Source organism: Cherax quadricarinatus, chromosome 7 (genome assembly GCF_038502225.1).
Source record: "Cherax quadricarinatus isolate ZL_2023a chromosome 7, ASM3850222v1, whole genome shotgun sequence".
NCBI classification, from domain to species: domain Eukaryota; kingdom Metazoa; phylum Arthropoda; class Malacostraca; order Decapoda; family Parastacidae; genus Cherax; species Cherax quadricarinatus.
This window is the reverse complement of record NC_091298.1, coordinates 55,508,640-55,524,100: the sequence shown is the minus strand read 5'-3', so window position 1 is coordinate 55,524,100 and position 15,461 is coordinate 55,508,640. Positions and strand designations below refer to the sequence as shown.

The 15,461-nt window shown below is 43.5% G+C and overlaps 1 protein-coding gene across 3 annotated transcripts in view; it reads left to right on the top strand.

Moving 5' to 3' along the window:
• Positions 1-15,461, top strand: part of Atg18a (Autophagy-related 18a) — an 82,862-nt gene that overhangs the window by 23,680 nt on the left and 43,721 nt on the right. For all 3 annotated transcript variants that reach the window (XM_070082503.1, XM_070082502.1, XM_070082504.1), the window contains 2 exons: positions 1,298-1,471; positions 6,318-6,425. In XM_070082503.1, coding sequence (XP_069938604.1) covers positions 1,298-1,471; positions 6,318-6,425 — 282 coding nt within the window. The remainder of the gene's footprint in view (positions 1-1,297; positions 1,472-6,317; positions 6,426-15,461) is intronic.

Here is a 15,461-nt window from a genome sequence, read left to right as displayed (position 1 = left end):
GCAAAATAACTGTGGAGAGAGTTCTGTTTCTGGCGTCTCTTTAACACTTCCCTAAAATGGGCCAAGACTGTCACTGTACATGTTGCCAACATGGCTTGCAACAACCTTGTCAGTCTTCAGCCTCTATGTTCTCCTTGGATTCATGCACATATTTTTCAGCCGCCTTGTGGTCCGAACTGGCAGCCTCACCATGCCTTACCACGCTGTGTATGCCAGTACGGTTCTTAAATCTCTCAAACCAACCTTTGCTGGCCTTAAATTCACTCACATCACCACTATTTTCAGGCAATTTCTTTACCAGATCGTTGTGCAGTTGCCTAGCCTTTTCACAAATAATCGAAGTCATAAGAGTATCTCCTGCTAATTGTTTCTCATTTATCCACACCAATAATAACTTCTCAACCTCTTCGAGTACTGGTGATCTCATTTTTGTCAGCATAGTTACCCCCTTTGCAACAACAGCATCCTTGATTTCCTTTTTCTTGGCCACTATGGAACATATGGTTGTGTAGGGTTTCTTATACATCCTGGCCAGTTCGGCCGCACTTGTACCACTTTCATATTGTTCAATGATGTTTTTCTTAAATTCAATCGTATTTCTCACCTTCTTTACCAGAGGCTTGGCACTAGGAGCTTTCTTTGGAGCCATGGTAGCTTATTTAGTACTTGCAAGCACTAAAATAAATGGAATATTATGAAATATTTCGCTGGAGCACGTGAGGGGACCTTCGCTCACTGGTAAACAATGCCAGACTGGCTGCCGCCCTGGCTCACACCGTGCGTACGCGTCCCGGACGAACTACTACTCATGAGTCACCCTATGAAAAGCGAGCCCATGTTTATACGAAAATATTCCTATGATTTCCGAAATCTATGATTCCCGAGAACTACGAAAAGCGAGGGACCACTGTATATTGAATGTTATTTTTTTTTGTGAATGCTGGCACAGTATACTGTGTACAGAAATTTGCCTTGCCATGCAGTTAAAAAAAAGTAATGAGCAACTTTAAGGTACAGTATCTGTACACATCACTTAACCTGCCACTGAATATACATTTCATTCTTGTAGCATGCCCAGTGCTGTAACCACAGAAGTGTTGGTTGTAAAATCATCTTATTGTAAGCTCAATTGCTGAATGCATACAGCATTGGACCTTATGCATGCATGGACCACAGTTCAAGTCCCTGTCCATTCACCTGTTAATTCATTGGCAACCATTCATTATGACTTCCGTAATATTTATTAACCTGCCAAGCTAAGAGCTTGTGCGCTATAAATGTGTCAATTTTTCAACAGGCAACGTGTAGTAGTGGAAGAGCAGCAAGGATTGATGGGCTGGATGAGCAAAGCTGTGACTGCCTCGGCCAGCTACCTGCCTGCACCGGTGACTGACATGTTGAGTCAGGGTCGAGCATTTGCTACTATCACACTGCCATTCCAGGGTGTTCGTAATGTCTGTGCCATTGCCACGTTAGTATCCTGTGCCTTTGTTAATTTTAATAGATGTTCGGTATTTCATACTGTCCATAAAATGCTAGATCTTGTAGTTTAATGGTCATTGTGTGTACTTCCCTAGTTGTGCTTGAACTGAGAAAAAGTAGTTTCTAACATTGCCAGGGCAAATCTAGGTGTGAAGATTAGGAATGCATCAGTATCAGCTGATTTTGATGTTTTAGGTATAAGCCCAAAGTTGAGTATCAGTATTGGCATAAATTTTGATATCATTAAATTAGTATTTCAGATTTCATTGATGTCCTCTTATTCTGGCTCCTCCAATGTGTGTCAGTCTTGATCAGGTTTTACCCCGACTCTTTGTTCCTCTAGTAACATGAGGTTCATCGGTATTGTTTTCTCATAACGCATGCTGCTCAGCTTGAAAATCAAAATGAATTCTCTGGTAGATCTAGATAAAAATGAGTTAGCAATATAATTTTATGTAGATGGATTTTCTGACCTTGAAATTTTATTGGACCTGACGATCTGTTGGAGTGTGAGCAGGGTAATATTTAGTGAAGGGATTCAGGGAAACCAGTTATTTTCATATAGTCGGACTTGAGTCCTGGAAATGGGAAGTACAATGCCTGCACTTTAACCCTTTGAGGGTCGACAGGCCCTCTCCGAAACTCGTTCTCAGGGTCGGCCAAATTTAAAAAAAAAAAAAATTATTTTCTCTTATGAAAAGATAGAGAATCTTTTCCCGATCATAACGACACCAAAAGTTTGAAATTTGATAGAAAACTTACGGAATTATGCTCTCGCAAAGTTAGCGGTCTCGGCCATGTTTACGCATCGGCGATTTTGCCCACTTTGAGCCCCATTTTCGGCCAATTTCACTGTACTAGTCGACAAAAAACATGAATATTTCGCTAGAACTCCATTTTTTCTATCGAATGAGTGCAAGAAACCACCCATTTATAAATTCAACTATCCAGGACAGTGGTCAGAATTTAGCAATTTTGCCAATTTCACACAAATTTCAAAAGATGCCAATTTCGGAATAGGGTTCAGAATAAACAAGAAAGACATTCCTGGCACTAAAATGACATTTCCTCTAGTCATTAGTCACGTCTCAAGGCCCCTCTTATATTCTTTTGCTTTCCACTTTGAATTTTTATTCTCACAAAAAATATAAGATTTACTGTTATGCAGACTACTGCATTAGTGTAAAAAATGGTATAAATATTATTGGTGCACTTGTGAAAGAATATTAGACTCACCAGTTGACGTGTATTGCACGCTTGGCACGATTTGTTTACTTTTGAAGTTTGGTAAAAATTGAACATTTCTGCTACTTTGAGCTCAATTTCAAGGCACCTTTCATTGTAAAACCAGTCAAAATCATCTCAATTTCAGTAATATGTCTTCCATTCTATAAAATGAGACCAAGAAAACTAGAATACAACAATAAATACCATACGAAAATACACTGCAAAGTCGCTGATTTATTAAAAAAAAATGGTCAAAGTTTTTTTTTTCTCATTATGCACTGTGTGCTGCAGGATTTTTTTTAGACTGTGCACACTGACCACATAGACCCATTCTTTCATATGAAGGCCTACCAGCTTTCTCCCACTAGATTTGAGGCCGCTAGAATTTATGAGTACTAGTACGTCAAAAACCCCTACGCGTAAGACGTACTAGTACGACGAAAACCCTCAAAGGGTTAAAGGAGGGGTTTGGGATATTGGCAGTTTGGAGGGATATGTTGTGTATCTTTATACGTACAGTGCAAGAGGGCTGGTCGTTATGCGAAATGTTCGCTATGCGAATTAATTTTCCCCATAAGAAATAATGGAAATAAAATTAATCCGTGCAAGACACCCAAAAGTATGAAAAAAAAATTTTTTTACCACAAAAAAATGTTAATTTTAGTACACACAAACTGAAAAAGGCATGCACAATTACATGACACTTACTTTTATTGAAGATCTGGTGATGATTGATGGGATGGGAGGAGGGGAGAGCATTATCTTCTTACTGTTTAGAAGGGGAATCCCCTTCCATTAGGACTTGAGGTAGCAAGTCCTTTTCTGGGGTTACTTCCCTTCTTCTTTTAATGCCACTAGGACCAGCTTGAGAGTCACTGGACCTCTGTCGCACAACAAATCTGTCCATAGAGCTCTGTACCTCCCGTTCCTTCAAGACTTTCCTAAAATGGGCCATAACATTGTCATTGAAATAGTCACCAGCACGGCTTGCAACAGCTGTGTCAGGGTGATTTTCATCCATAAAGGTTTGCAGTTCAACCCACTGTGCACACATTTCCTTAATTTTTGAAGTAGGCACAATGGATTCCACAACTGGCATAGGCTTCTCAGGGTTAGCCCCAAACCCTTCAAAATCTTTCTTAATTTCCATACTAATTCTCACCCTTTTTACCACAGGGTTGGCACTAGAAGCTTTCTTGGGGCCCATGGTCACTTATTTTCCAGAAACAGCACCGAAAACACTGTAATAATACGAAATATTCCGAGTGTATGCTTGAATGTTACCGCGGAGGCTAGCTGGTAAACAATGGGACGGGCGGCACATGTGAGGCTGGCTGAGGGCCCACATTGGACGCGTCTCGGACGAAGTTCGCTGAGCGGGTTTTTGTCTACTATGCGGGGCAAAATTTCAGCGAACAAAGCGTTCGCTATGCGGATTGTTCGCTATGCAAGGCGTTCGCTATGCGGGGGTCCACTGTATATGCTTCTAAACTGTTGTATTTTGAGCACCTCTGCAAAAACAGTGATAATGTGTGAGTGTGGTGAAAGTGTTGAACGATGATGAAAGTATTTTCTTTTTGGGGATTTTCTTTCTTTTTTGGGTCACCCTGCCTCGGTGGGAGACGGCCGACTTGTTGGAAAAAAAAAATATTGATCTTTTTATTATTAGGTGCATTTTTTTATTTAAGTAACTTTTTAGAGCACAGCAGAATTAGGTTTCCTAAATGAAAAACTTTTGTCATTAAAGGTCAGGGTTGACATCTTGGGGCAATAAGGATCACTACCATTGTCCTTTCCCTTGGATCTACTAGTGGGTCAACTGTGTAAACTTTACTCTCATGCTACATTTTTGAAGACTTGATTTAACATGTGTACCCCTTGATGGATTCCTTACTCTAGTTCCGGAAGGCAGTTCTTGCCTTTGGTAACTAATGTGACTATATGGCTGATGTCCAGTTTGTGTTTACCTGGAGTTTACCTGGAGAGAGTTCCGGGGATCAACGCCCCCGTGGCCCGGTCTGTGACCAGGCCTTGGAAAAATATTTTAAGTGAAGCAAATCCCCCAAAATTTGTATTCGAGTTCCTAAAGTTTTTTTTTTTTTTTACCAGGTGATATTCTGTTAATGATTACTTTTTCCCTACCTCATCTTCATTACTTTACACTTACTAAAACTGAAGTCAAATAATGATTTGCTTCATTCCTGTAGCTTATTTATCTTGTGAATTACTTGCAGTCGTCCTCGGTTTGTTTTTCATTAGTTCTGCATACTTGGCAAATGAGACATTTAAGAGTCTCTTCCCTTTGTTAGGTACATTGAAATGTATATCAGAATCTGTACGAATCTTAGGAATGATCCTTGTAGACTCAACCTGGTATTCTTTGAGCCTGTGAAATTTTATCCCTCACTATGTCACACTACCATCTGTCTATTAGGTACATTTTTTCCTCTTTCCTGTCACCTAGATTTGTACCTACAGTTTGTGGTTTAGTTTCTTGTGGAGTACTGTATCAAAAGTCTTTGGACAGAGATTGTTTAACATAAATTTACTACTGCTTGTCTGGTAGAATGGTATAGTTACTATGTAGCCTTTTGCTGCTTGGTAAGCCAAAGAGACTGTGATGCATTTTTCACTCCCTGGCTTTAATACTTTTCTAATATTTTACACAAGCTGCTAAGCTCCAATGAATGATAAAAGTTAGTGTTTTGAAGGTTATAAGGAAGAGCAGTCCTCAAGACTCAAAAGTGGTTTGATGCTGGCAAGAAATCAGGTGTAATCACCAAAGATTTGTTCAGTAATAAACATTTAACAGTGAATACCATCCATACAGCTCTCTACAAGCAGTATAACTCCCAGCTAAAGTTCCTTTCTCATAGATCCTGACCTTCTCACTACCTAATTGCACGCCCTCTGTTTTCCTTCCCTTCCACTCTTGTACTCTACAGTAATGCTTAATTTAGCACCTTGCCTAAGATCAACCCAACAAGTTAGCCATTGCTTATAAGTTTGTGGTTTGTACATGTATATTTTAAGGAATTATGTATATTAATAATAGTTGGACTTAATTTATTATCTTCCTTGTACTGTATACAAGCTTTAGGTGCACATATGCATTTTTATGACACTCCTTTCCTGCATTAAGTGGAAATATGTAGTAGACCTTTCAATGACTTGTTTCTGTTATCTTGTCTGTCATCAGTATATTTTGACAGAATTATGGTGAATCTGTATCTTTTATGTTGAATTAAACTAAAAAATCAATGTAAGTATTCCCTTGAGAAGAGTTAAGTAGGTATTTATTTTTCATTAATGTATAATTACTAATGCTGTTTTAGTATTTTACACTTATTTGTCAATGTCTTTGCTATGATTGTTGGTATCACTAACAATAAACATGTGGTGACAGCTGCTAGCTAAGGAAGGGATGGTTGTTAGTTATCACCAACAATATCATTTTGACTTTGAGAATTGGTTTCAAATTAGTTTTAATTGCTTTTGTACGCATTTAGATTTTTCACATTTTTGTGTACTGTATTGGTGAATTGCCAATCTTAAATTATCATATTTTTTTTAATTCTCCTTCATACATACCTTTTTTTTTTTTCCAGGATTCAGAAGCAGCCTCGAGTCGTGGTTGCATCAACAGATGGATATTTTTACATATATAATCTCAATACTAACGAGGGTGGAGACTGCACACTCCTCAAACAACATAGGTAATAAATTATTTTCTTCAGTATTTCAAAAAGTATTCATTTTGAAAAAAATTCGGCAGGTTAATTTCACTGAATTGTATTGGTTGTAAAAAATGAGATTTTGGTTTTGTAGAAGGTGGTTACAGAGTCCACAAAATTCTTTTGTAATGCATATAAAATAGGAATTGAAGTTAGCAAAGATGGATTCTATTTCTAGATGAAACCTTATGATTAATTTCCTCATGAAGTGCATGAATATGAAACCCCTTGTCACATCACAATCAGTTTTTTTTCTTCCATTTTTACAATATAGATATAAACAATCTGAAGTGAAAAGAAGATGAAGTAAAATTCATAGACAAATAAATTTAGACATTCATAACCAGCATTTATCAAAAAAGTATAAAACACACAAAGCCTCTTCAAGGGGGGCTCCTTGTTGTGGTGAAAAGGCTCTTAGTCTGAGGAATTAGACCTGTCGGTCTCCTTCCTCAGACCGAACCTAATTACCCCCCAATCACCCCTTCCCTATCCCATCCTCCCCTTTTCCCTTTCCTCCTCCTCCTCCCCACCCCTCCCTTTTGCCCTTCCTCTTTTTGGCCTTTGGGATTTTTCCCACAGGCACGCTAGTTCCTAGGTAGGGGAAAGGGTACCGGGGTCCATCCCATTCCGTTGAGGTTCTTGGCGGTGGCGTAGTTTGCCGTGGAATCTGGATCGCCTGGGGATGTCCCGATCCCTCTCCGGTATCCCGGAGAGTGGCTTTGGGTGTCTTTCGGGCGACGGGTGTATCTCTGGAAGCCACCTTTCGGATTCCGGGGGTGGTGGCCGAAGGAGGTATGCTTTGTGGCGGATATCCGGCCGCCCTCTCTTTTGTCCACCGAGGTAGCTCGGCAGATGTGAGGTTGCTATCCCGGATTGCTGGTTTACTGGCATGATGGGTAGGGTATGGCACGGGTTCCATGCTGCATCTACGCTACTTGCGGTGCTGAGGTCCTCTTGGGCGCGGAGGGAGATTTCTGGCCCTTTCATTCCTCCTAGGAACTATCCCTCCCCGGTCCCCCCCTTTTTTTTATTCTTTTTTTTATTTTTATTTTCTTTTCTTTCTTTTTTTTTCTTAAAAACAAAAAGAAAGAAGTAACCTAACCATGGAGAACCCAATCCATGAACCTGGTACCCCCGGGCCCCTTCTTGATACCGCACCCCGTTCTGACCCCGCCTCGTCTTTGGACCACTCTTCGGACACTCCTCATGCCTCTGTACCTCTTGCCGGTGCTGTTTCCTCACCCGCTTCAGGTACTGAGGTCTCGACTGACTCCTTTGATTTATCTGACCTCCGCTCTCCTTTGACTATGCTTCCGGCCTCTCCCTCTACGGTGCGGCAATTTTCGAATCGCCGGCCCATTCCACGTCGGACCAACTCTGGTCCCACGCCTAAACGCCAACGACAATTACCTGCTGATGATACTTCTCCACCTTCTCGTTCTTCTCAGAAAAGATCGACACGTCCTGCACTCCCTTTCCACGCTCAGTTTCAGACTGCACAATGGACTAAATTCTTCACTTTACGACCGACTTCCTCTACCGCCTATCTTTCCGACCACAGTATTGGCAAGGCACTCCTACGCCATGTTGGTAAAGATATTTCTTTTCATGCTCTTAAGAGCGGTACGCGCATCATCACTGTACAGAATGCTACCCAAGCTCATGATCTTTCTCTTCTTTCCCATATAGATACTGTTCCTGTCACTATTGAAAAACATCATTCCCTCAATTCTTGTAGTGGTACCGTCATTCTGCCCCATACCATAGTTCAACAAAATTTCCAGACATGTGGCAATGACATTCTTGAACAGCTGGAACTCCAAGATCTCCCAATCCTCAAGGTAGACACTTATGTTCTTCCTGCCCGCGGGCGGAGACGATACCCTAGCAATGTGGCTCGTTTAACTTTTGACAGCCGTGAACTCCCATCCTCAGTTTATGTAGCAGGACATCGGTTACAAGTTCGAAAGGTGATCCCTACACCGCAACAGTGTAGAAATTGCTGGCGATTTGGCCATCCAGCGAAATATTGCAGATCCATAGCCGAATGCCCAGTCTGTGGTGCCGATGACCATTCTAATACGTCTTGCAATCGACCTCCCTCTTGCCTTAATTGTCATGAGGCTCACCCTTCGTACTCTCGCCGTTGCCAAGTCTACTTAAATGAGCGGGAAATCCGTTACCTCAAAGAGGCAGAAGGTCTCCCTTATGCCATGGCAGTTTCTCATCTCCGCCTCCAAGGGAGACTACCTCGTGTTTCTTATTCCCGTGTTTCAAAACGTCCCCCCACTTCTGGGGTCCCATCTTCTGCAGCCTCCTCTGTGGTTACCTCTCCCATAGTCACTCCTGTATCTAATTCTTTTGCTGTCCTAGGCTCAGACGTCCCTACTTCAACGCCTCAGTCTGTTCTCGCTTCTTCGTGTTCTCCCTCACAAGCCTCAGTATCGACGAGACCTCGTACGACACCTCCTCCCAATCGTCCCTCTACTTCTCAGAAGTCAAAAAAAGGTCCTTTAACCCCTCCTTCCCTTCTTCCACCTCCTCATTTTACCTACCCTGTCTCTGTACCTGGGTTCTTCCCCTCTCACTGGCTCTGTTACAAGTGTAGAGGTTCACCCTCCTCCTCGTACTATACCTACCTCCCCTGTTCCCTCCCAAGTTTCTTCCTCTTCTGCCACCTCCCAGGTTTCTGCCTCTTCTGTCCCCTTCCACGCTTCTTCTCCAGTTCCCTCCAGCCTTTCGACCCCCCCCCCCCCCCTACCTTGGTACAGTCCATTACAGTTCCAATCTTTACTCATCCTCCCCCTACCATCTCCAATATTGTCTCCCATACGACGTCTCTGAATTCCGAAACACTTGAAGCAATCTCTGAATATATTGCAGAGACCAAACCATCAATGGACACTGATCCACCCTCTGTTCCTTCTCTCTCCTCTCCTCCATCTGCGCAACTCCTTTCTTCACAGCGCACCGTTCCTTCGCTGCTTGAACGTTTTCCGCTGCCTCCGCATGTGGACTTTTCTAACCCCTCTAGTCCGTAGGAACCCTTACCTGCGGATTTCAAGTATCTTTATCATTGCCAATCATGGCCTATTTACAGTGGAATATACGCGGCCTCAGGGGTAATCGGGGTGAGCTTCAGATGTTACTCTCCCAGTTTTCCCCTGTTGGTGTTTGCTTACAGGAACCAAAATTACACTCTGCTGTTATCTCTCCCATCTCAGGCTATAATTTATTGTATTCTTCAGATCCTTTTCCTGATGGGACCTTTAATGAAAGTGCCCTTCTTCTACGCACTGATATTCCGTACCATCAGCTATTTGTTCGTACTTCGCTGCATTACACAGCAGCCCGTATCCACTTGCATAGGTGGTATACGCTCTGTTCTTTATATCTCTCTCCTTCTCGGGCATTATCTATTCCGGATATTGCCTTTCTTGTTTCGTCATTACCACCACCGATTCTGTTACTTGGCGATTTTAATGCCCATCATTTCCTCTGGGGGGGGGGGGGGTCTCACTGTGATTCCCGTGGCATTCAGTTAGAGACTTTTCTTGCCACCCACCCCCTCCATGTTTTAAATACAGGTACTCACACCCATTTTGATCCTCGGACTCACACTCTCTCTTGCATCGATCTCTCAGTCTGCTCTTCCTCCGCCGCATTAGACTTCACCTGGTCTGTTCTCCCGGATTTACATGACAGCGATCATTTCCCAATCATTCTTACTTCCCCTTCATATTCACCACCTCTTCGTATCCCACGCTGGCAATTTGATCAGGCAAATTGGAACCTTTACTCACAACTAACTGTTTTTAGTGAGGTTCCTTCTTCGTCCTCCATTGATGAGCTTTTACACCTCTTCTCGTCCTCCGTTTTAACCGCAGCTTCTCATTCTATACCCCAAACTTCGGGCAGGCATTCTCAGAAATGCGTGCCTTGGTGGTCTCCTGCTTGTGCTCGTGCAGTACGTTTGAAACGCGCTGCATGGGGCAGGTACCGGTACAATAGAACCACGGAGAGACTTCTTGATTTTAAGCAGAAGCGTGCGATCGCTCGCCGTGTCATCCGTGATGCTAAACGCACTTGCTGGCGAGATTATGTCTCCACCATCACCTCTGCTTCCTCTATGAGTGCAGTCTGGAAAAAAGTACGAAAACTGAGTGGTAAATATTCTCCTGACCCGGCTCCTGTTCTGCGGGTTGCCGGTGTTGATATAGCAAACCCACTAGATGTTGCCAATGAAATTGGCAATCATCTGGTCCGTATTTCTCAGGGGCTCCATCTATGCCCCTCGTTTCTTTCCTCAAAGTCTGCCAGAGAGTTAGCACCCTTGGACTTTTCTTCTCTCAGAGAAGAACAGTATAATGTGCCTTTTACACTTCAAGAACTGGAGGCAACACTCTCAGCTTGCCGATCATCGGCAGCTGGGCCCGACGACATTCATATTCGTATGCTACAACATTTACATCAGTCAGCCCTTGCAGTCCTATTACGCCTTTTCAATCTTATTTGGTCACAAGGAGTTCTTCCACAGCTGTGGAAATCTGCCATTGTTCTCCCTTTCCGCAAACCAGGCACTACGGGACATGAAGCCTCCCACTATCGTCCCATTGCTCTTACCAGTGCAGTTTGCAAAGTGATGGAACGCCTGGTAAATAGACGTTTAGTGTGGTATTTAGAGACACACAACAGTCTCTCCACTCGTCAATATGGCTTTCGTAAGGGACGTTCTACCATAGACCCCTTACTACGCTTGGATACGTATGTTCGTAATGCCTTTGCGAATAACCACTCAGTTATTGCCATATTTTTTGACCTTGAGAAGGCATATGACACAACTTGGAGGTATAATATTTTGGCCCAAGCCCACTCCTTAGGCCTCCGAGGCAATCTACCATCCTTCCTTAAGAACTTTTTAACTGACAGACATTTCCGTGTTCGGGTTAATAATGTGCTCTCCCCGGACTTTATCCAAGCTGAAGGTGTCCCCCAGGGATGTGTTCTGAGCACAACACTTTTTCTCCTTGCTATTAATGATTTGGCCTCTAGTCTTCCATCAAATATTTGGTCATCACTCTATGTTGATGACTTCGCTATTGCCTGTGCAGGCGCTGACTGTCACCTCATTACAGTTTCTCTCCAGCATGCGGTCGACCGTGTTTCCAATTGGGCCACCACACATGGGTTTAAATTTTCCAGCACTAAAACCCACCAAATTACTTTCACTAGACGCTCTGTCATCTCCGATCATCCTTTGTACCTCTATGGCTCCCGTATCCCTGAACGTGATACAGTCAAGTTTCTGGGCCTCCTCTTTGACCGTAGGTTATCCTGGAAACCTCACATTACCTCTCTGAAGGCAACTTGTCACAGCCGGCTGAACCTTCTTAAAACCCTTGCTCATCTTTCATGGGGAGCTGATCGTCGAACCCTCCTTCGCCTACATTCCACCCTCATTTTATCGAAACTTGATTATGGTGACCAGATCTATTCAGCGGCATCTCCTGCTACTCTCTCTAGCCTTAACCCCATTCATCACCAAGGATTACGTTTATGCCTTGGTGCTTTTCGCTCTTCCCCTGTTGAGAGCCTCTATGCAGAAGCGAACGTTCCATCCTTATCCGATCGCCGTGATGCCCATTGCCTTCGCTACTATGTACGCTCTCATGATCTCCGCAATCCTTCCATTTATAGAATGGTCACTGATATTAGTAGACATTCTTTATTTGTTCGCCGCCCCTGTTTACTCCGTCCCTTCTCTCTTCGCCTTCATTCGCTCTTGTCTTCTCTTCAATTACCACCTTTCTATGTTCATGTAGCATCTCACTTTTCCCTACCCCCCTGGGAAGTTCCAGCTGTTCGAGTCTGTTCTTTCTCTCTCCCTTGCTCGAAAGCCCAACTGTCTACGGTCGCTTCCCGCTCTCTTTTTCTTGACCACTTCCACTCTCATTCTCATGCCATTGCAGTGTACACAGATGGCTCTAAGTCTTCTGACGGCGTAGGATTCGCAGCAGTGTTTCCGGACAGCGTCGTACGAGGGCATTTACTATCTTCGGCTAGTATTTTTACTGCTGAATTGTATGCCATTCTTGCAGCACTTATCCGTATTGCATCTATGCCTGTGTCATCATTTGTGGTTGTCTCAGACTCCCTTAGTGCTTTACAGGCTATACAGAAATTTGATACACCTCACCCCTTAGTCCTCCGTATCCAACTTTGGCTACGCCGCATCTTTACCAAGCATAAAGATATTGTTTTTTGTTGGGTCCCTGGTCATGTTGACGTACAGGGCAATGAACAGGCAGACACTGCTGCGCGGTCAGCAGTACATGACCTACCAGTTTCATATAGAGGTATTCCATTTACGGACTATTTTGCTGCAATAACTACCCACCTTCACACCTGTTGGCAACAACGTTGGTCTACTTTGCTCGGTAACAAACTTCAATCTATTAAACCGAGTATAGATTACTGGCCATCTTCTTGTCACCAGTGTCGAGGCTGGGAGACTACTCTCTCCCGTCTTCGCATTGGCCATACTCGTCTTACTCATGGATATCTCATGGAGAGGCGCCCTGCTCCTCTCTGTGAGAATTGTCAGGTTCCATTATCAGTCAGCCACATTCTGTTAGACTGCCCACTTTATCAACGAGCACGCAGAATTTACCTCCGTCGTCGTCTTCGCTCCGCTGCTCTCTCTTTACCTTCCCTTCTCGCTGATGGACCCACCTTTCATCCGGACTCTCTCATTGACTTTTTGACAACAACTGACTTACTTCACAAACTCTGATACCTTCAGCCCTTTCTACCTCAATCTCTTGCTACCCTCTACCCCCGCACTATCCCCTGCCCCGCTGTTTTCTGTAACCTACTGATCATCCCTCCCCCCTTCTGCCACCCAATACCCTCGCTTCCTTCCCTACCCTGCAGCGCTGTATAGCCCTTGTGGCTTAGCGCTTCTTTTTGATTATAATAATAATAATAATTCCCACCAAGGCAGGGTGGCCCGAAAAAGAAAAACTTTCACCATCATTCACTCCATCACTGTCTTGCCAGAAGGGTGCTTTACACTACAGTTTTTAAACTGCAACATTAACACCCCTCCTTCAGAGTGCAGGCACTGTACTTCCCATCTCCAGGACTCAAGTCCGGCCTGCCGGTTTCCCTGAACCCCTTCATAAATGTTACTTTGCTCACACTCCAACAGCATGTCAAGTATTAAAAACCATTTGTCTCCATTCACTCCTATCAAACACGCTCACGCATGCCTGCTGGAAGTCCAAGCCCCTCGCACACAAAACCTCCTTTACCCCCTCCCTCCAACCTTTCCTAGGCCGACCCCTACCCCGCCTTCCTTCCACTACAGACTGATACACTCTTGAAGTCACTCTGTTTCGCTCCATTCTCTCTACATGTCCGAACCACCTCAACAACCCTTCCTCAGCCCTCTGGATAACAGTTTTGGTAATCCCGCACCTCCTCCTAACTTCCAAACTACGAATTCTCTGCATTATATTCACACCACACATTGCCCTCAGACATGACATCTCCACTGCCTCCAGCCTTCTCCTCGCTGCAACATTCATCACCCATGCTTCACACCCATGTAAGAGCGTTGGTAAAACTATACTCTCATACATTCCCCTCTTTGCCTCCAAGGACAAAGTTCTTTGTCTCCACAGACTCCTAAGTGCACCACTCACCCTTTTCCCCTCATCAATTCTATGATTCACCTCATCTTTCATAGACCCATCCGCTGACACGTCCACTCCCAAATATCTGAATACATTCACCTCCTCCATACTCTCTCCCTCCAATCTGATATCCAATCTTTCATCACCTAATCTTTTTGTTATCCTCATAACCTTACTCTTTCCTGTATTCACTTTTAATTTTCTTCTTTTGCACACCCTACCAAATTCATCCACCAATCTCTGCAACTTCTCTTCAGAATCTCCCAAGAGCACAGTGTCATCAGCAAAGAGCAACTGTGACAACTCCCACTTTATGTGTGATTCTTTATCTTTTAACTCCACGCCTCTTGCCAAGACCCTCGCATTTACTTCTCTTACAACCCCATCTATAAATATATTAAACAACCACGGTGACATCACACATCCTTGTCTAAGGCCTACTTTTACTGGGAAATAATTTCCCTCTTTCCTACATACTCTAACTTGAGCCTCACTATCCTCGTAAAAACTCTTCACTGCTTTCAGTAACCTACCTCCTACACCATACACCTGCAACATCTGCCACATTGCCCCCCTATCCACCCTGTCATACGCCTTTTCCAAATCCATAAATGCCACAAAGACCTCTTTAGCCTTATCTAAATACTGTTCACTTATATGTTTCACTGTAAACACCTGGTCCACACACCCCCTACCTTTCCTAAAGCCTCCTTGTTCATCTGCTATCCTATTCTCCGTCTTACTCTTAATTCTTTCAATAATAACTCTACCATACACTTTACCAGGTATACTCAACAGACTTTTTTTTTTTTTCAACAGACCGGCCGTATCCCAACAAGGCAGGGTGGCCCAAAAGGTAAAACGAAAGTTTCTCCTTTTACATTTAGCAATATATACAGGAGAAGAGGTTACTAGCCCCTTGCCTCCTGGCATTTTAGTCGCCTCTTACAACACGCATGGCTTACGGAGGAAGAATTCTGTTCCACTTCCCCATGGAGATAAGAGGAGATAAACAAGAACAAGAACTAGAGAGAAAATAGAAGAAAACCCAGAGGGGTGTGTATATATATATTATATATTCTTTCTTTCAAGATGTACCTGAACACACCGGCCGTATCCCACCGAGGCGGGGTGGCCCAAAAGGAAAAACGAAAGTTTCTCTTTTTAAATTTAGTAATATATACAGGAGAAGGGGTTACTAGCCCCTTGCTCCCGGCATTTTAGTTGCCTCTTACAACACGCATGGCTTACGGAGGAAGAATTCTGTTCCACTTCCCCATGGAGATAAGAGGAAATAAACAAGAATAAGAACTAGAAA